The sequence below is a fragment of the Plutella xylostella genome, chromosome 11 (assembly GCF_932276165.1).
Source record: "Plutella xylostella chromosome 11, ilPluXylo3.1, whole genome shotgun sequence".
NCBI classification, from domain to species: Eukaryota; Metazoa; Arthropoda; class Insecta; order Lepidoptera; family Plutellidae; genus Plutella; species Plutella xylostella.
Window position 1 is genome coordinate 551,092 of NC_063991.1, and position 21,769 is coordinate 572,860.

Below are 21,769 nucleotides of genomic sequence, written 5' to 3' on the forward strand. Positions count from 1 at the left end.
CTAATGGTGCCAGGCTCCTGAAAATTTTAGTTCCTCAAACATTAATTTCATGAATTAATAGTTTCACTGTATATCTAGCTCATTGAGTTACGGCACTACTTATAAGCTTCTTGGCAATAAGCCCGCCTCTGTATATACTTACTACTTTTAAGTCCATCTTTGTAACTGTGTCTATCATTATACAATAAAATGTTTATATGTAAATAAAAATAAACAAATATAAGCCTATGCTTGAGGACCGAATCGGATTAGTGCTGCTAGTGATGATGTGGGGGTGGAAGCTGGGATGGTGTTTAGTATCGGTGAGTTTCCATAGAGTGACTACTAGATGGCCCTGACGGATGCGTTCTACATCGCGGTATGGTTGTGTTTATCACCCACTGTATAATACTTCAAGCTTTTCTATTGGGTTTCCAACCACATCAACCCTGGTAGTGATGATGTGGGGGTGGCGCCCGGGATGGTGTTTAGTATTGGTGAGTTTCCATAGACTGACCACTCGATGGCGCTGCCGGATACATTCTACATCGCGGTATGGTTGTGTTTATCACCCACTGTATAATACTTCAAGCTATTCTATTGGGTTTCCAACCACATCAACCCTGGTAGTGATGATGTGGGGGTTGAGACTGGAATGGTGTTTAGTATTGGTGAGATGGTGAGTGGTGAGTTTCCCTTGTGTGACCACTAGATGGCGCTGCCGGATACATTCTACATCGCGGTATGGTTGTGTTTATCACCCACTGTATAATACTTCAAGCTATTCTATTGGGTTTAGGTTAAACACTAGGTAGGTAGGTTCTAGAACAGATAGGTACCTAGCTAGTAATTAATCATCGAATAGAACATTATTAATCTAGCCTAGCTATAGGCAGTAGGCACGGCGTGGGGCACTTCCTCAACGTGCACGAGGGACACAACCGCATCAACCCTGCTAGTGATGATCTGGGGGTTTATGTTGGATGGTGTTTAGTATTGGTGAGTCTTTCGTGGGCGACAGAAAAGCTGCCAACTTAACTACCTTACCCTATTCACAGCACAAAAGTTCGCTCGTTTGTGTATCGTAACGATCTAAGAAAATACGTCGAGAAATCGAGAGGCGACACAAATCGCAATATACTTAGTTAGATCGTAAGAATACATACCAAAACGAGCGAACTTTTGTGCTGTGAATAGGGTAGCTGGTCTAGTGTTTGAGGTCGCAGTGAAGGATTATTGTTCCAAGCTTAGAAAGGCACTTTATAGGTACCTTATTGGGATATGCACTTAACAGACTTACAGAGAATATAATAGAATAGAAGTGGTGTACAAATAAAGAATAGGTAAGTAGGTTGGTACTCTAGGGGTCAAGTTGCATACCGAAGTAAATATTGTTGTTTGTTGCAGAGCCTGGTTACTACAAGGTGGGCGAGTACGGCATCAGACATGAGGATATGGTGGAGGTCATCGAGGTCACACCAGACTCCGACCATCCCAGGGTGAGACTTCACAACTTGAATGATTGTACCCACACTCAATTAAATTTTGTTTTTGTGGCTCTCTGAATGTGTGTGACTAACATACCCACACTCTTCAGTGTCAGTGTTGTCACCATGTTATCCAGTGGCGGATTAAGAGCATCGGTGGCCCTAAGCACAAAGCCTGTGTAGGCCCCTAATTTAGAACAATTGGTGCCTTGACAAAGAGTGACAAAACAGTTCAATAGCTAAAACGTCCTATAACTTTTCTATAAAAAAGGATATAGGTAAAACATTTAAAAAAAATTGCTTGCCTTAAAGGCCTACGACACGCGCAAGTATCACCACCGTTACAACTGCGCAGGTACGCCGAGCTATCACACGGCACCTTAGAGCATTGGTACTCAACCTTTTTTATATAAGGGCCACAAACTCGTTTAAGTCATGGTGTCGCGGGCCGCAAGCAATTTTTTTAAAACTATTGTATGTATAGCGATGTAAACTATCGAATCCTAACTATATATTATATAATATTATAAATACGAAAGTAACTGTGTCTGTCTGTCTGTCTGTTACTCTTTCACGCCAAAACTACTTAACGGATTTAAATGAAATTTGGTATACATATGGTCTAGACCCTGAGAAAGAACATAGGCTACTTTTTATCCCGGAATTCCCACGGGAAAACTTTTTAAGGCGAAGCGAAGCTAGCGGAAACAGCTAGTAATCATTTAAAAAACACATGCATATACAGTGCTCCAAAATTGATAATGCGCATAGAAATCTTTGACAGATCGGTTGTTTTCGATTATGTGACACATGATATTGAGTCCTATTTCTTTCAAACAAGGTGCAAAATGCAAGTGTTATTTTTAAGGCTCTTACGATTTAATGATTCGGATGTGAAGATCTGCATGTGGATTATTAATTTTGGACAAGTGTACTACTCTGTGTAAAAAGTATCGGGATTAGATCAATAAAACAAAAAAATTTTGTTATTCATCCAAATTTATTTTATCACCTTCAAAGTATGCTCCTTCAGAAACGATAAACATACGCCAACGAATTATCCAATCATCACAACATTTTTTTAAACGCTGTTTTCAGAGTTGTGTTTAGTAGTACTCGCGGCGATTTTTCCTTATTGTCTTCTATCGATTGAAAACAGTGCCTCGAAGTGGTAATTTGAGATTAGAAAAAAAATTATGTGTATCGTTTCTGAAGGAGCAAATTTTGAAGGTGACAAAATAAATTAGGATGAATAACAATCATTTTTTGTTTTATGGATATAATCCCGATACTTTTTACACAGAATGTATATTCACTATTATCTCTCATGGCACGCGGGCCACTGATAAAGGTCCCGCGGGCCACATGCGGCCCGCGGGCCGCAGTTTGAGTATAGCTGCCTTAGAGTATACATGTTGTTTTTCGAACCCGACAAACTTTAAGGGGGGATTCTACGAGTAATTTCATCGAGAAAAAACCCCCATATGTGGGGTCAAATCTCAATATTCCAGAAATGGCGGTCATTTTAAAGTTTTACATACTTAGTTTTCATAAAAAATCATATCTCGAGATTTAAAGGCCTTACGGCCATGAAATAAAATGATTTCATCCGCAAAAAGTCATCTCTATTCAATAAAAATATGCACAACTGCTAAAAAGTTACATAAAATAAGTTACAAGCAACTAATCGTTAGGTGTGTTTTCTTCTTCAACTTCAATAATTCTTGACTGTCTCGACGTACAGATACGGTTTTGGTATCATTGTTTAGCTTATAAATTTCAAATACTTTTAAATACTTAAATACAATCAAAGGGGGCTTTTTTAAAATTATTCAAGTAAATGTAAAATTTGCTGTTTTTTTTGTCAAAAAAACTAGATTAGGTGCTTGTAACTTATTTTATGTAACTTTTTAAGCAGTTGTGCATATTTTTATTGAATAGAGATGACTTTATGCGGATGAAATCATTTTATTTCATGGCCGTAAGGCGTTTAAATTTCGAGATTTTTTTTATGAAAACTAACGGTCTTATTCATAAAAACCGGCCAAGTGCGAGTCGGGCTCGCGCACAAAGGGTTCCGTAGCAGCAAATATAATAAACTTTAAATCAACCTATCTCAAAAACTATAAGAGATACTTTGATCAAACCAAAAATCGTTGAAAGAGTTAATTAGCATGCATCACCTCTATTTTTTTTAGAATTTTATACCCCGTAGTTATAAAAATAGAGGGGGGGGGACATACTTTTTACGACTTTGAGAGCTGATATCTCAAAAACCGTTCACTTTAAGAAAAATGTTTTTTAGAAAACTTTATATCATTTTAAAAGACCTTTCTATTGATACCCCACACGGGTATGTACATCGAAAAAAAAAATTTCATCCCTCAGTTACATGTATGGGGGGCCCCACCCCCAATTCTTTTTTTACTATTTAGTGTCATATTTTTGTAGCGGTTCATACAACACATATTCCCATCAAATTTCATCACTGTAGTACTTATAGTTTCCGAGTAAATCGGCTGTGACAGACGGACAGACGGACAGACGGACAGACGGACAGACGGACATGACGAAACTATAAGGGTTCCGTTTTTGCCATTTTGGCTACGGAACCCTAAAAAACCTTAAAGTAGGTTTACTGAGCTCAGTAGCTACGGAACACTTTAAGCCTATTTGAGGTTTCATAAAAATCTCTATTCATAATCGTTCCGTAAACCTTCAATAACTATAGTGATGATGCTAATAGATTTCACAGACCAAACATTTTGACATTTACCCTATTAAGTTGCCGGTCTGACGAAACCATAAACAAAAATAGCGAAAACTTTCATTCATTTATCAATCTCTATTATCTATGTTAGCCACGGCGCGGCACTTTAAAAAGTTTACATTGGCTTAAAGGCGCAGTGGCCAAGCCAAAACCCACAAAAAAAATTTAAATTTTTACGTTACCATGGCAACTTATTTTCAGCAAATATTAACTCACAACAAATGTCAAATCGTCAATAAAGCTGTTGACCGGCCGCCATGTTTTTGTACAATAGGAGGTTTACGGAAGGTGTATAGTAGGGTTCAGCCAACTTTAGCATATCAAGGTTTTACGAATCAGTTGGAGAGTTCTTTAGCGCTATTGATCGTTTATGAATAAAGTTTTTTTGACATTTGCTTATACCTAGCAGGCCTATAGGTCTCCCGTAACTTTTTATGAATAAGACCGTAAGTATCTAAAACTTTAAAATGGCCGCCATTTCTAGAATATTGAGATTTGACCCCCCATATGGGAGTGTTTTCTCGATGAAATCATTCGTAGAATACACCCTTAAAATTTGTCGGGTTCGAAAAACAACACATTGTATAGGTATGCTATGCACGGCACAGCTAAGTACGCGCAAGCCTCATTTTTGTCAAAATCATCGGCGTGGAAACTAGAAACAAGTTTCCCAATGAGGAACTATTTCTTCTACTGGTATATTTTGAATGTTTGCAAACAACTAGAATTTTTTCACTAGAAAAAGTCTAGTTGCCTACTATTCCCAAAAATCAAACCGTACACGATCGAAGTGGACAAAAAAATTGCTGTAAAATTTAAAAAATCATTCACATGTTAAACTACTCAAGGATTTAGAGAATACTCTAATGAATGGCAAAATTATTAAAATTTCAAACATGTCGAAAAATGCGCAAGCCGCTCTTCGGGGTTGGCGCGGTATACAGTTTTACCACCCATTCGCACAGTATTCCATGTACAGTGCAAGCCGGCCTGCGCAGGCAAAACTGTGGTACTTAATACTTACGCGTGTGGTAGGCCCTTTACCAACCACACGCACGGTATTCCGTGTTTAAGTCGGCCTACGCAGGCAAAACGGTGGTGATACTTACGCCTGTGGTAGGCCCTTTAATCAGAGCAAACTCATTACATCGGACATATTGTGGATGAATAAAATGTAGGTATAAAATGAAACAGCAGCAGAGGATGGGGGCCCCTGGAGGCCCGGGGCCCCAAGCACGTGCTTGTCGTGCTTATAGGTTAATCCGCCACTGATGTTATCTTACGACAGACGTTCAACGACCTTCTAAACCTAACCTGGTGTCATTCATAGAGAATGTATGAAAGTATAGTTACTTATCACTTTATTCGGATCTGTGCCGGAACTGTGACTTCCTTCGCTGATGATCTCTTCTCCTTAGATTGGAATATTGACCCTATTATTATTAATTTTCTATTCTCATAAGTGCCGAGCTTAACCTTCCCCTAAACCTCTCTAAATACAATACAATACAAAACACTTTATTTGCACCAAGAAAAAAAAATTACAAAAAACAAAACTTAAAAATAAAACAGTACAAAAAGGCGGCCTTATTGCTTATAGCAATCTCTACCAGACAACCTTTGGATGGAAGAGAGTAAGTCTATATGATTGTGAGGTAGTTGTGGTGCAAGTATATTATATACATAAAATATATACTACCTAAACAGTACATACACTAAATAAATAAATAAAACAACAAATAAATATCTAATAACTATACATATTATATATATATATATATATACACCTATAATATACTTACATAAATAATACGACACATTACATAATATTATATTCAACTAGTTAGTCAGTGACTGTAGGTAGTGCAATTTGACCCTTTCTTTGAAAGAGGCCACAGATGGTGCACGTCTAATTTCTTCAGGAAGAGCATTCCAGAGAACCACTGATTTCGTCGTAAAGGAGTCACCGTAGAAGTCAGTTTTGTGCGGCGGAACTAGCAGTCGCAAGTTCTGAGCAGACCGAAGTGTGCGATCGTGTGAGCAGTGCCGAAACTGAAAACGCTCTTTTAAATATTGAGGGGATGCCGGGTTAAACAGTATGTTGTAGAGAAGCGTTAAGATATGAGTATTCCGTCGAAGGCGAATAGGAAGCCACTTGAGTTTTATACGATAGTCATACTTTCGTAAACCAAATATTAACCGTATACAAAAGTTTTGAAGTCGCTCAAGCTTATTAAGTTGCTCCTCGGTGAGATCGAGATAGCTGGCGTCGGCGTAGTCAAGAATCGGTAATAATAGAGATTGAGAAAGCGCAATCTTAGTGGATGTAGGAAGGAAATTACGCAATCTCCTAAGCGAAGCAGCTGAGCCAAACACTTTTCGGCTGACTGATTCAATTTGTGGTCCCCAAGACAAGTGATTGTCGATGAAGATTCCCAGGTTTTTGACCGTACTCGCAAATTGTATCTGGACATTATCAAAAAGCACTGAAGGGAGATGAGCAAGGTCTACATTGCACAAGAGTCTAGAACTGCCTAATATGATGACTTGAGTTTTAGTAGGATTCACTCTAAGTCCATGTCGTTTGCTCCAGTCGGATATGCTGTTCAAGTCACTGTTAATTAGTGAAATAGCCTGAGGTAGATCAGAAGGAACTGCATGTGTGTAGATCTGAAGATCATCTGCATAAAGGTGGTAGGAAGAAGACAGATTTTCAGAGATACTATTAATGAAGATAGCAAACAGGAGGGGGGACAACACGCCACCTTGCGGTACGCCAGCTGAGGTACTGCACCATTTAGAAAATGAATCATCGATACGGATGCGTTGCTGGCGCCCGTGCAAGTAACTTTGAAACCAGCCAATCACCGTTGGAGATATGTTGAGAGAACGAAGAATAAATAAATAAATAAAATATGTGGGGACATCTAACACACGGCCAACCGACCCCAAGCTAGGCAGAACCTGTGTTATGGGTGTCGGACAGCTGATAAATTTACACAAATACATAGATAGATAGATACTTAATATAAATATCAACACCCAAGACCCGAGTACAAATATCTGTCTTTAAACAAATATCTGCCCCAGCCGGGAATCGAACCCGGGACCTTCGGCTCAGTAGTCAGGGTCACTAACCACTACGCCATTCGGTCGTCCCCAGAATCCCCAGCAATATATCGAAATTGACAGTATTAAAAGCATTGCTGAAGTCAAGAAGGGATAGGATAGTAAGTTTTCCATTTTCCATACCCTGGCGAATATCATCAGTGATTTTCACAAGAGCAGTGACCGTGCTGTGGCCAGGGCGGAAGCCGGACTGGAAGGGATTCATGAGATTGTTGCGAATGAGAAAACCACTTAATTGGCGATGAACAAGTTTTTCAAGGACTTTGGAGAGGAAAGGAAGAATGGAGATAGGTCGATAGTCGGAAAAAGACGATGGATTGTGTTTTTTGGGAAGAGGGATAATTTGGGCTTCTTTCCAAAGGGTGGGGAAAGTACTAGAGATAATAGAGGAGTTAAGGATGTGTGTGATGATGGGAAGGATTATGTTAAGTATAGGAACTATCATATTTCGACTAATGCTGTCACTCCCAACAGCGTTGGAAGTAATGGAAAGAATACTCTTCTCAACATCACAATCGGAAAATTGGCGAATATTAAATGAAGGGAAGTCGGGTGTTGGTATGGAGGAAAGATGATTAAGAGTTTTGATTTTAGTAGCAGAGTCTAAATCAGAGGTAGAAGAGAAATGTGAATTCAGAGAATCTAGATCAAGGTCTTTCGGGACGACGTTATTACGGGCCTTACCAACACCTAAAGACTTAAGAAAATTCCATACTTTGGCTGGTTCGCCATTTTCAACAGATTTATGGATATGGCGTCGTTGTGCGTCCCTACACACCTTATTGCAGTGATTTCTTAGAGCTACAAATTTCAGTTTATTCCCTTCAGTAGGCTGAGATTTATATCTTGATTTGGCAGCATTTTTCTGGGAAATAATCTTCTTAATGTCATCAGTCAGCCATGGCGCTGGCAAGTGCTTTAACTTGATCGCCCTGACCGGGGCATGCACGTCATAAAGATTGGTTAGTAGTGAATTAAAAAGAGACACCTGTTCGTCGACGCTGTCTGCATCTAGAACAACATTCCAATCAATATTCCGTGCATCCCTTCTCAGTTTATCCAAATCCATTCCACCAAAATTGCGCTGAAGAAGGATTCTTGGCTTAGCCTTGGGGGGACGAATTTTATAAGAAAGAAAGATGAGGTCATGATAAGAAAAACCATCAGCCCCACATTGACCGTGCTTAGCAACATGATTTGTAGAAGATACTAAGATAAGATCAAGAAGAGAGGGAGTAACGTTGGGAAAGTGATGGGTGGTACTAAGAGGAAGGATATTCATGTTGCTAGCTTTAACAATAGATTGAAGGCAAGAGGATCTAGAATCATTCTTTAATAGACACGTATTAAAATCACCCATTACTATACTATGTCTATAATTAGGCGTGAAGTCCGCAATGAGATTCTCGAATGATTTGAAAAAATTGACTTTACACGAATGGCTATAATACACACCAAGTAAAACCTTGGTGTGAGAAAGAGTCACTTCAATAAAAAGATGTTCGCCTGCATCAGACGGAGGTGGTTGAGTTGACAAACTCAATATAGAGTAGGGAATATTAGAACGGAGATAAATGGCAACTCCTCCACCCCGAGAACCGGTGCGGTCGTTGCGAAGCAGGTGAAAACCGGGTAATTGGTAAGAAGAGGAAGGGAGACACGGCTTGAGCCATGACTCGGAAATTAAAATAGCATGTAAGTTTTTGTTATCAAAAGAAGCCAGCATATCCGAGAAATGAGACGGAATACTTTGAGCATTTATATGAACAACGTTGAAATTTTTAGGGACATCACGGAACTGACAGTCTAACACCTCGGGTAAGGAGGCCAGACTCAAAAAGCTACTACAACTGCTACAACTACTGTTTAACTCATCCGAAGAGGCACAAGAATCAAATTCTGCACTATCCGAATCGCAATCATTACTATTGTTGAACATAATAATATATACCTAATAATATATATATATATATACTATATCCCACTTAATAATCAAATTAAAAAAAAATATCTAACTTATTAATCTAAAAACAAAAATTCCATCTGCCAGCAGTAAAGTTGAGAGCTCGGAAATAAATTAAATCTACTATCATACGCAACTAAATATTCGCTTATTAAACATCAACTAGGTATAGTTTCCATGTGACCGAGGATAGATGTCGCTACAACTCCATCATAACTCTAACCTCATTCCCTCTTTCAGGCTAAAGATCTGATGGGTGACTTCGACGGTCGCGGCGTGCTCGGGCTCCGCACTCTCACGATGGTGCCGCATCAGACGGCCTGTGTGGATGTTAAGCTGTTGGATGACTTCGAGGTATGTAGTGTGTTCTAAGTACATAACGGGCCTTTCTTCTAGTACCGTTTCCTCATGAGGGTTGGCAATGATTTTCGTTACCCAAAACTGTTTCTGAATGACTTTGAGGTAGGTATACATAAACGTAACAAAAGTGCACAGCCCGTAAAGCTTTGACTTGACTAAATGATTTAGTAAATTGCTCGACAAAATTATCGTTGTTGAGACACGTTTAGTTATTAACTACTTACTAAATTATTCTCCACTTGACTAAATTACTAGCCTTGTGCAAACAGACATTTAGTTTGTCCGTATCTCAATCTCTTTTCAAGACGCTAGGACTTATGTAGCAAAGAAACCTTATCCCTCTTAGGCTCAGCGCACACCAAGAGCAGAGCAGAGCAGAGCATATTGTGAAATCATTGAAAAATTAATCTTATGATAATTCCATACATTTCAAAATTTAATACACGTCCCAACTTGATGCTCGACCATGCTCGAGCTTTCTAGTAAATGTTCGAGTATGCGTTCTACATTTTGCTCGACCATGCGCGAGCATTTTGCAGTTCGGTGTGCGCTGACGCTTATGTAGCATTGCACGTTGGGAAAATAAAACTGACCCCTCAGACTTTTTTTTCCTGTCTATACAATTGATTTTCCTCCCACTCAGCTCCAGTAATAATCCTTTTTTTATGTACTTATTGGGTTTACCTCAGGGGTGGTCCCATTTTAAGGTCATTCTTATTACAGTTGTCCTACCTCAACTCGTACCACGCGCGTGTGCTCGCGACGCTGGCCCCCGTGCTGCGCGCGCGCAACCTTATTCAAGATTTGGAGTGGCTGCAGGAGGAGTGCAAGCCTATTACTAGGGGGTAGAAGTCAGTTTGCGATGCAGTAAGTAGGTACTATGTCGTCATTACTATATCGTTGAGGTCAGAAGGGCAAAATTAAGCTCTTTGCGCAGCCTCAAGAGCGAGCGCGACCGAGAACTTTTGTCACGTCTTAAATGCGCCCCGTGCTAGCCCTTCAGTTTACTCTAATTTGTGACTGTTTATCACTTATTTGATATATTTTTTTTGTTTAACTAAAATGTCCTTTTTTCAGACTAGCTGATGCCCGCTAGTTTTAGCTTCGCCGCATCTTTTCTCAAAAGTCTTTAGGAAGTCTTGAAAAGTGACCTGTAAGAGATCGCTCTTAGTGATAAGTCCGCATAATATAAATTGATTCTAGTCTGTAAGTATATTTTTTGTTAGTGTTATTTATGTCATATTCAATAAAGATATACTTACCTAACTATTGTATTATTTTCTATTCTATTCGTCCGTTGGTAAACCTACCCACAGTATTATCCGAACGGAGAGTAGTTTGTAAAAATTTACGTTCATCCGAAAATTTTATATTTATTTAATAAAAACATTTGACTTTGATTATCGAACTTTTTTATTTTCTACACTTTTACAATAATCTGGTCTTACAGTTACATAAATAATACCTATTAAGTACGATATTTTTTGTACACTTTTATCTCAGGTTTTAGCTATACATAATTCAGCCAGTCTTCTTCTTTCTCTTAGTCCGCGGCTGTTTCAAATGGACCAGCTTGTTGTGGTTGAACAGCGCCGCGCGGTACGAGAATGTGTCTCCGCAGATATTGCACTCGTGCGGGCGGAGCCCGTAGTGAGAGTTTAAGTGGTCACGTAGCGTTTTGGCGGTCTGTGAGAAAAAAATGTTTTGGAGGGAGATACACAGCGAAAGTAACGTCTAACAAAGAATTTATTTTTGAGGAACAAACACAAAAAGTAATGTCTTTGTCAAACAAGGGACAAACAACAAGCGTTATAATAGATACTTGAAATCTAGTGTCTTTTCACAATATTTCATGCATTTTTTTGTCTTAAGAGGCGCGACAGTATTGGTGAGCGATAATATGATTTCTTGATAATAACTTTACAGAAAGCTGCCACTTTAGTCAATGACATTAATATTACAATGGCGAAAGTTTGTCAGTATGTGTGTTAGTATGTTTGATACGTTTTCACGCCGAAACTACCACAAAAATCCTCCATTAAAACCTTTTAAATCGAAGCAAATCCTACAGGAAAAGTAAGTAAACACAATTTACCGTGAATCCATTCCCGCACACATGACACACGTGCTTGCGCGCCGCCGCCCGCCGCGCGCCGTGTGCGTCTGCGTGCCGCTTCAGATACACCGGAGACACGAACTTCTGGAACGGATATACTCATGTGCAACCGCAAAAAGATTAGATATTCTTTATTTGTACCTATACAAAAAAACAAGGACAACAGATACATAACTTAATACAAAACATAATTGTATAAATTCAGGTATTATCGCTTAAAGCTATTTCTTTCTTTGGGAGGTTATTACGATAAAAAGTAGTAAAGTAATGAAAACCAAATAAATAAATAAGGGTAAGTAATAACATAATTCATAATGACCAGTGTTCTAGAATTTCATTATATCTTGTAATAAACTTAGAAAACAGAAACTAGTGCCAACACTTAAAATTGACTACTAAAACAACAATTATTATTATTCTTGGTAATTTCTAACATTTTATGAAATTTTCCTCTTCATTCATTTACCTGTTGGCACGTTTCACACTCGTATCTCGGTATCTTCAGGTGACTGATTTCTATGTGCAATTGTATTCGATACTTGGATGGACATCTTTTGCCGCAGTACGCGCATTCATATCTGAGGACAAATAAAAAAGGTCAAATGACTAACATAGTTTTAACAAGAAGCAGATTTTTATTTCGTGAATTTTAAAAAGTATCACAAAACGCACCTTTGTTCCAATATTGTCACTATGTGCAATGTTTGGTTAAATTTTGTCTAGCGACTGTTTGGATTGGACGCCGAATCTGATAAAACTTCAGTAACTTATACATTTTGTATTTTTTTATAGTGACTATGGAAATAAGGATGCGAAAAGTTGTTCAGTGTGTCGATCACGAATGTTTTGAACTCTAGTCGATAGGTAATTTGTATGACATCTTGATGATAAAACTCCACCATGTATAAGACTGCACTGCAGGTACGTACTTGCCATCCGCATGTCGCAGCGACTTCTTGAGGTGCGTCTCATAGTGTTGTTTAGACTTGAACTGTTTCTCACACTCCACGCAGTAGGCGCCCTCGTCCACTTCTGTAGGCTGTAAATGTTATCTATCACACATTATGTTCAGTTGTCGAATAGCTTTAATGTACTCAAATAGATGCCAATATCCCAGAAACTACGCGGTATTCAGTGATCTTATATACTTTGTAAAATATAGCATGAACCCTATGACGTTTGATTAATAGATCCTTATGCCTGGTAAATAAAGTTATTTTTCTCTTTATTAAAACCAACAAATGACAAACAAAATGTATGGATTTGATAGCTGTCATATATCTCATACTATTTTACAAAGTTATAAAAATCGATGTCATAGTAGAAAACTAAGTAGAAACTAAACTATCAATGAAGAAACAAACATCAACTCACATTATAAGCATGTTGCAGCTTCACATGTGATCTCAGCGTGGTGGAGCTGGACAGTTGCTTGTGACACACAGCGCACTCGTGTAGCGGGACCAGGCCTTTATGCCTTCTAGAACAACAGAACACTCAAAATACTATTACACACTCACGCACAACACACTCACGAGCAATGAAAAAGTTCCAATGACAGAGCACCAAATTACTCCTAAACGGAAATGGCTAGCTTAATGACGCCGTCTGAAATCGGAGTAGTTACATTATTTTATAATCGCAGTTTACCAACTTAAAAAAAATGGGACCATTTAGAGTCTGAATCTGAATGAAACTTTTTCGTGGAATTCGGCCCAACCGATTTATATCGATATCTAAGAAAACACGGTTAACATTATCTTAAAAACAAAAAAACTAAACGGTTCGTCCGTTTCGGAGCTACGTTACCCCAGACAGATACGCAAATACAAAGACACTCGTGTCTTATAACACCCCTTCTTTGCGTATCTATGGTTTATATTTACCTCATATGTTGTCCGTAAGACATAGCTGACGCTAGTGTCTTGTCGCACAGATTACATTGTATTCTTTGTCTGTGCACCAATTCATGACGTTTTAATTGGTCGTAGTTCCTGAAAAAAATATATCGTTAAAGCGTCCTCTTTTCAGCAACAAACGCATCGCATTAAGTATTCTTTGTATAGAAATTCACACAAGTGCGTTCACTTCATCGGCATTGCCGACGCCGTTTCACCATACATTTATGACAACCTGTTTAATGCGATACGTACGATACCAATACGTGGACAATTACCTCAAGTGTGACATAATTTATGCGAAAGAAAATAAGATTTCTTGTCTAAAAAGAAAGTTACTTACCTAAATACAGAGTTACATATTTTACACTCGTGCTCTGTGTGGCTGCGCTGCACGTGGACTGTGACCACTCTCAGTAAATTGTGGCGGAAAGCGCACCGGCGGCATTCGTAATATCTGCGAACATAAATATTGTGGACAGACGCACGAGCAATGAAAAAGTTCCAAAGACAAAATGTCTTATTTTATTTAGAATTTGATCAAAATATTTACGTTTTTAGTTTTTAATATTCTGACGCGGTGTTGAAGTTATTGTTGAAATGAACTTCAATATTGCAGACGGATTCATTAAGCTAGTATTTTCCGTTCAGAAGTAATATGGGGCTATTATCAATGGAACTTTTTCGTTGCTCGTGAGTGTAGGTTCACATAGAAAATACATAACTATGTCTGCACTTACCTATAGTGAGTCTCAACATGTTTGTCTCGGTCGTCCTTCAGTGGGAACCTCTGTTGACAAAGGCGACACAAGTAAGGACCACTTTCCTGAAACAGAATAATCGGAAACATAAAGTTAAAATATATAATTACTTTAGCGTCTATCACCGTCAGAAAGTTTGAACCAATATACCTACTATGCGTTCAAAAGTTTATAGATAGAAAAGTTAAACAAAGTAAGCTTAAATTGGCACAGATTATGAAGGCATCAATGAGATTTAACGATTTCAAAACCAAGAACTCTTTGTTGAAGAATGGAATTATACTTATACAGTTTTTGTAAATCTCATTTACCCATGGCAAAGTTTACAGTTTCACATTGCTAAAATTAGTTTTAGTGCTATCAGAATAACTCTTTCTCTTTACCTCATCGTGTAACACATTATGGTTCACCCACATGTGCCGCTCATTCCATCCTGTTATACACATTTCACACTTGTAGTGTCTGTTTCGGTAAGTTTTCGCTTTTTTCATTTCTTCTCTGTAATCCAACATTTCTGCCTCACTGAAGGTTTTTACGTAATAATCTGATTGTTTTCTTGCATCTGTAGATGTGGGTTTGGTTAGAGGAAGAATGCATTCGGTTAAATAATCTTCGGAATCGAGATGGTGGTGCTGGAAAATCGTTTTTATGAAACATACAATACATAATAATAATAATATGCTTATGACTATAATACCCGAAAAGCGAGTCAGAGGTGACTCACAAGCAAGGTACCCACTTTTCACACATTACACTTGTACCCACGTATTGGTCGCAAGCCTAATCGCCATTTTTTTATGAGTACAATGCACTTAGACTTCACATCTAGGATCTAGATGTGCAGGTTTCCTCACAATATTTTCCTTCTCCATCATCCTAATATATTAGTAAAAATCATTATTACCTCATCATCATAACTTTTATTGCATCCTTCCTCTATTGCAATTATTTCCTCTTTTACATCAGTTGTGTCTTGATTCTCTACCTTCAACAAAGCTGGATCAGACTCAGTCGCTCCGGTGGACTCTAGATATATTTGTACTGTAGCTATGCTTATATTTTTGCTTTCTTGTGCAGGTTTGTATTCTTTTTCACATTTTAACGGCTTGTGATTTTTTTCTTGGGGAAATACACACTCTGCATCATACATGTTTTTCGTGTTAGAAATAGCTAAAGTAGAAAGACTTTTTCTGATGTGGTGTTTTCTAGGCATCTGTAAGGTATTATAAAATATGGTAATACAGGTTAATTAAGAATAATTTATTTGAGTATGGCACAAAACATAATTATAAACCGAACCCCTTATTCATAAAAAAGTTACTGGACCCTTAGTTAGTGAACTGTTTTGTCACTCTCTGTCAAAGAGCGAATTGTTCTCTGTGAGAGAGTGACTAGTTCTTCAAATCATAACTGATACCTACTCACATTTTTGTGCTGCAAGCTGCATAAAATGTTCATTGCTTTTTCAGCTCTCTTTTTAAATTTCAATGTTTTATTTAATATGGCTCTGCACTCATAGCATATTTTGTCTTTAGCTGAAAACTTTTAAACAAAAAATAACATTGTGTTAAAGTAATCATGGAAATGGGCAAAAATAAACCCAACACTAAAGGAACTCAACTTATTAAAAAGACGATTTTGATAAACACTCGTGTTAACAATAGCTATGACCCAAAAACAACAAATCGAAAATCGGTTCAGCCGTTTGGAAGCTACGCTACAACAGACAGATACACAGACACATTTAATTTATAACACCCCTCTTTTTCCGCTGTGGGCTAAAAAGGAACAATTCTACTGTATGTAGGAATTGAATAGTTAGGGCTACCTACTTATTTATTTTATTTATTTATTTAAACACTTTATTGTACACAGAAACATATAATATACACAACAATTCAAAAACACTGAAAGCATACAATGGCGGGCTTATTGCCAAAAAGCAATTTCTTCCCTCCAACCTTTGTTGGTGGATGAAAGAGTTACTTAGGCTACTATTTATAATACCGGAATACAGAAACACTGGGCGATGCCGAAAGCCAATATTATACAGTAAAAGTTCACTTACCGATATTCCATTGCAAATATTCCTGAGATCTGAGGGGACACACTGAAGGCGGCGCTCGCTGCTTAAACATGCACAACAGCATTTTATTCTCACTGTGGAACCTTGTTTAATACAGGGTTTCTTATACATTGTGTAGAAATTCAATTATCAGTAAACAAAACAGGAAACACTTGTTTTCAGCTTTGTTGATGTGTTGTTTTTCTCAGTCTGGCGAAAGACAGTCTGGGAAAAAATAAGTATGGAACACGTACGAAAAATAATGGCGAGCACCGCTCACAGAGTACTTTTTACGCTATCATAGACATCTTTGGCTTTTGTCATCTGTCAGTGTCAGTCAGTCAATCGTTTAGTTTGAAAAATAATTTTAAATCATAAATAAATTAAGATTTAACAGTTATTTATATATTATTATTACTGTGGATAAGTGCAGTGTTTGTGTGAAGGTACCTAACTATTAGTGTTGCTTGATATTATTGATAATAATTATGTTTTATAAAACTTGTGAAATATGTGGTTTAAGAGCCGCTAGCCGGTCGTATAGATGGCCAAAAGAGAATTTTCATGGCCAAATTTCCACTGGATGAGGAAAGGTAAGCTACAATTAAAGGCTAAAGCATAGGATTTAGATTATTTATATGTATAAAAAACTTAAAGTCTAATAAAATAACTGGAGGGTCAGCACCAACCAACAATAGTGTATGAATGTTTTTTTATCGATATCGATATTTTTATTTATCATTAGTACGCACAGCTCATCAATCAGAACAACTTTTGTCTACTAGTTTTGGAAATTAGCGAAAATCAAATTCGGATCTCCATACAAAAATTACCAGTGACTTTTATTATACCTACTTAAATAACATTTTCTTTACCCTATACTTTTATTAGTTATTCGGAAAGTTTATAGAAAATTAGTGGACCCGTATTTTTTTATTTTGTATACAGGGTTATTGGTAAGTAGACCGGATCCTTTTAGGAGGTGATAGAGGAAGGCATTTCCAGTCGATTGAACCCAATAATGCATTATCCTAAACTTAACCATTTTTGAGATATTTAATATTTAAGGTTTTTTAAAATTTTTGCCAAAATTTGATGCTTAAAACCGAAAATAAAAAGAACTAGCCACAATTCAATAATTTTTTTGGTTGTTTTGCATAAGTAACACCTTAATAAACTAATTAAAATAATCAAATGTGCACTATTCTTCTTAAATTAGACATAATACCTCAAAATAGTTAAACATTTTGAAAAAACATTCAAAACGCAAGAACAAATAAATTAAATTAAAAAAGATTTTCATATGACATTTTTTTGTGCACTTCAGCTTAAAAACATGGTCAACTAATAAGCTTTCAAACAAGATGATTCAATACCAATTCGATTAAGGTATCACTAAGATATGGCCAAAACAACCAGAGAAAGCGGAGAAAACTGAGCAGGGGTTTCCATACTAAAGTTAACAGGACTGAAAACAATCACACTTTTTACCTTTAAATTGGGCTAATTTTGTTAGTTTTCCTGTTGAATTTTGTCCGTCTGTGCTGGTTGTTTTGGCCATATCTTGGTGATACCTTGATCGATTTGGTATTGAATTATCTTGTTTGAAAGCTTATTAGTTGACCATTTTTTTAAGCTGACGTGCACAAAAAAATGTCATATGAAAATCTTTTTTAATTTAATTTATTTGTTTTCGCGTTTTGAATATTTTTTCAAAATGTTTAACTATTTTGAGGTATTATGTCTAATTTAAGTCGAATAGTGCACATTTGATTATTTTAATTAGTTTATTAAGGTGTTACTTATGCAAAACAACCAAAAAAATTATTGAAATGTGGCTAGTTTTTTTTATTTTCGGTTTTAAGCATCAAATTTTGGCAAAAAATTTAAAAAACCTTAAATATTAAATATCTCAAAAATGGTTAAGTTTAGGATAATGCATTATTGGGTTCAATCGACTGGAAATGCCTTCCTCTATCACCTCCTGAAAGGATCCGGTCTACTTACCAATAACCCTGTATACATAAATTTTTGCATGTTATTTTGAATTTTAAAGTTAATTATTAAAAAACCGGAAGTGACGTCACATATTAGGCTCAATTTTTATTTTTGTCTATTGCCTGAGTCTCGAAAAAAAACATAAATGACACTGACAAGTGACATTTAAACTTTGTTTACATGCCAACCAACAAATGGGTCATTTTCAAATGACCTTGATATTTCTAATGATGAAAAGTAGGTACTTATCATGTAAAAAAATAAGCAGAAGCATTTTTTCAGCTGTGTAGGCGGTGGCATGCTCTGGGACATATTATATAGAGGTCATCTCTTAATAATAAATTAAAAAAATAGTCAGAAAGTGTCAGAACAGAATTAATGAAAATGACCCAAATAAACAACAACGTCACGATAAAACGTCAACGTCAATCAAAAATGAAAGTGACAGTTACTTTGTTTTTAAATCTATAGGCTTTGATCATCAATATGCATCGCACCTGATGCATGACGTCATCAGCACTTTTTTACTATTTTATGATTTTCTCGAAAATGATACATCCAAAAAATACAAAAACATTTTTTTTTGTGGCCTTTAGAGCTAAATCTCGAAATGGTTTTCGATTTATAGCAGCTTTAGTTTTTTGAAATGTTGTCCATTGTTTAATAATAATTATAAAAATGTTGTTTGCAGATGTAAACAGTGGGTTAAGATGACCGGTAAGGAGGATCTGGTTTATGTGCCTATTGAAAAGCTACATCAACTTAAACGAATTTGTGGCAATCATTTTCTACCACAACATTTTAAGAACACAATTGAAAAAAAAAACAATTCCATGTGTGGGACTTACTGCAGACACTTTATTTTATAATAAATAAATATAATTATATTTATCCACTTTTATTTTATTTCAACATTATATCATAGCACTTACGTCAACGGAAAATCTCGAGTTTATTTTATGGATTATATTTTTGTGTTCAAATAGGAACATAACATAACGTTGAACCGAGACTTAACGTTGGTGTCATTATGTAACACTGAAATCCTATTGTGTAAAACTGAAATTAAAGTAATACAGTATACACTCGCACTTTTTTTTTTTACTAGTTATCGATAAAAAATATCCATAAGAAGCACATCGCTATTTCAGCGGGGCTATATTGGCAGTTTTGTACGTCACAATTTTTGTTTTGTTGGTACCCTCTGTTAGTACGTGTGAATAAAAAAAAATAATACAAGTATTTTTTTCTTTTTTTTCCCTTGTACTCCCATCTCTTAAAACGTAGTGTTCTTTTCTCTATGGTTTTTCTCGTTTTTCTGGCATTGGCAGAATGGCAGATGATGCCGGTGCCTAATCTATTCTGTGAATAGTTGTACATTTGAAGGCGCCGACACATTAGCGGACGCGGCTAACAGCCCCAAAAGACCGTGCACACTATCGCGGCTGACATCCGCGTCCGCTCATAACAATGTAATGCTACTCGTACTACCCCACCCACTAGCCTGCAGCCTTACTCCCAGCGATTAATAGTCGCTATCCAAAAAAGCCAATTAAAACTCAGTTGAAAAATTTAGGCCGATTCAGTTGGTACCACCACCTCGGTTTTGACTGAGCCGCGGACCAGGGACAACGTAGAAAATATATCAAGAAACGACTAGTGATTATTTTTGAAACGGTAGCCGAAGTAAGCCGATATCAGGCCGATGTTGCGTTCCGTATTTCAATAGAGGTGAAAGAAAGAGATGTCGCTCTATAAAATTGTATAAGATCTTGTGTTTTTTCTCGCTCTGACAAGGAAAAAATTGGTGTGCGTTCGAAGTACTAGCGAAGCTTGAAATAAGAAATCCGGTAATCATCAGTCCATATTATGTTTTTATTTTTTCAATGTTAGTAAAATATTAATTAAAATACTTATTAAACACTAGGTTAAAGTCATCACTCATGCCATTTTTTACTTATTATTCACAAAAACTTAACTTTGTAAACGTTAAAATATGAAATTAGGGGCTTTTGAACGCATTCAAACTAAAAATCAAAATACTCTGTGAACCTGTGAAAACACTCCCTCAGTGTTGCCATTAGCGTACATTTTACACATTTGACGTACTATTTTAGCCTCCCATGTGTAATGTGTATATAATTGGTCCATGTAATGTACCATTTAAACTTAACTTCCAATATCATGATTATCATGTGTAAAATCTTTGTTAATGGACTATTTTACGTATTTTTTTTGGAATCGCAGCAAAAAAATTATTAACCACAATTAGTTACGATTTTGATTTTCTTGTATGATTATTTTCTCAACCAATATGATTATTACATGATTACAATGAGTATTTATAAGTATATCATACATAAAACTGCGGGGTACCTACTCTGAAGGTTTTAGGACATTGTAACACTTTTTAAAATGCTATAATAAATATAGGTACGTTTCTCACGACTAAAATCTATTAAAATATAGTACTTCTGCTGACGAGCAGGTACGAAAGAGCTGGAAAAGCTAAATTGAGTGATTTTAGTAAAAAAACAGCTCATGTACGGTTTTAACCCTAAATGTACGTTTTCAGCGCTGGATATGTGCGTTTTGAGAACTCCGTTGCGGCAACACTGCACTCCCTCCACTTCATTCCGACTTCCTTTTTTGGCGGGAACTGGAAGGGCGCCTTTTTTGAACAAATTTTTAAATAAATTCAAATAACTTGGTAAACTTACAAAATACCTATCTGGGGCTCATCGTAATGGAGCCGGAGAGCGGCGGAGATGACGATGGGTGTATGGCGACACCGCGGACAACAAAGAAGCGGAAAATGAAGGAGCAGCTTCCAGCGGCGGCTTCGTCACCGGACGATAAGTACAAACCCTACTTTAAACCTGAATATAAGAGGTCATACCCGGACAACAGCTCTAAGGAGGAATTCCCGATCTATGTTGAAGGAATTAATGAGAAAATTGGGAACAAAAACCCCTTATATCTCTCAAAATTTTTCAAAAATGTAAAGGGCATAGTTGAAAAGCGTAGATTGAATGCGAACAAAATTATGGTAGTCTTCAAACAGGCGGTAGCAGCAAATGACTTCCTAAGCCATAGTTGTCTTAAGGAGAACAATTTGAAGGCGTACATACCAGCGGCGTCGGTGGAGAGAACCGGCACCATTAGATTCGTCGATAAGGAGTCGAGTAATGCAGAACTGTATGAAAAACTGATGGCTGATGCTGAAATTATAGCTGTGAGACG

General features: G+C 37.0%; 2 protein-coding genes and 1 long non-coding RNA gene across 10 annotated transcripts in view; 2 read left to right on the forward strand and 1 right to left on the reverse strand.

Moving 5' to 3' along the window:
• LOC105385008 (xaa-Pro aminopeptidase ApepP) overlaps nucleotides 1-11,088 on the forward strand; it is a 26,723-nt gene extending 15,635 nt beyond the window's left edge. For 3 of the 5 annotated variants that reach the window (XM_048624142.1, XM_048624145.1, XM_048624146.1), the window contains 3 exons: nucleotides 1,387-1,478; nucleotides 9,569-9,682; nucleotides 10,412-11,088. In XM_048624142.1, coding sequence (XP_048480099.1) covers nucleotides 1,387-1,478; nucleotides 9,569-9,682; nucleotides 10,412-10,537 — 332 coding nt within the window. In that variant the 3' untranslated portion in view covers nucleotides 10,538-11,088. The remainder of the gene's footprint in view (nucleotides 1-1,386; nucleotides 1,479-9,568; nucleotides 9,683-10,411) is intronic. The other 2 variants (XM_048624143.1, XM_048624144.1) reach the window with 2 other exon arrangements.
• Nucleotides 11,084-16,729, reverse strand: LOC105381341 (zinc finger protein 470). Of its 4 annotated transcripts, none has more exons than XM_048624166.1 (12): nucleotides 16,532-16,729; nucleotides 15,889-16,005; nucleotides 15,368-15,676; nucleotides 14,847-15,095; nucleotides 14,443-14,528; nucleotides 14,046-14,159; nucleotides 13,691-13,798; nucleotides 13,179-13,281; nucleotides 12,734-12,843; nucleotides 12,271-12,382; nucleotides 11,784-11,888; nucleotides 11,084-11,374 (listed from the first exon to the last, which is right to left on the reverse strand). In XM_048624166.1, exons 1-12 carry the CDS (start codon nucleotides 16,658-16,660, stop codon nucleotides 11,210-11,212), a joined length of 1,707 nt encoding a protein of 568 aa, XP_048480123.1. In that variant the 5' UTR covers nucleotides 16,661-16,729; the 3' UTR covers nucleotides 11,084-11,209. The 4 variants fall into 4 exon arrangements, with proteins under 4 accessions (XP_048480123.1, XP_048480125.1, XP_048480122.1 ...); XM_048624168.1 differs by having other exon boundaries at nucleotides 11,784-11,885; nucleotides 13,179-13,284; XM_048624165.1 differs by having other exon boundaries at nucleotides 13,179-13,284.
• A 17-nt stretch (nucleotides 16,730-16,746) lies between these two features.
• Nucleotides 16,747-19,413, forward strand: LOC125489193. The gene is made up of 2 exons (XR_007266805.1): nucleotides 16,747-17,121; nucleotides 19,218-19,413. It is a non-coding gene; the product is annotated as an uncharacterized LOC125489193 (long non-coding RNA).
• The last annotated feature ends 2,356 nt before the right edge of the window (nucleotides 19,414-21,769 follow it).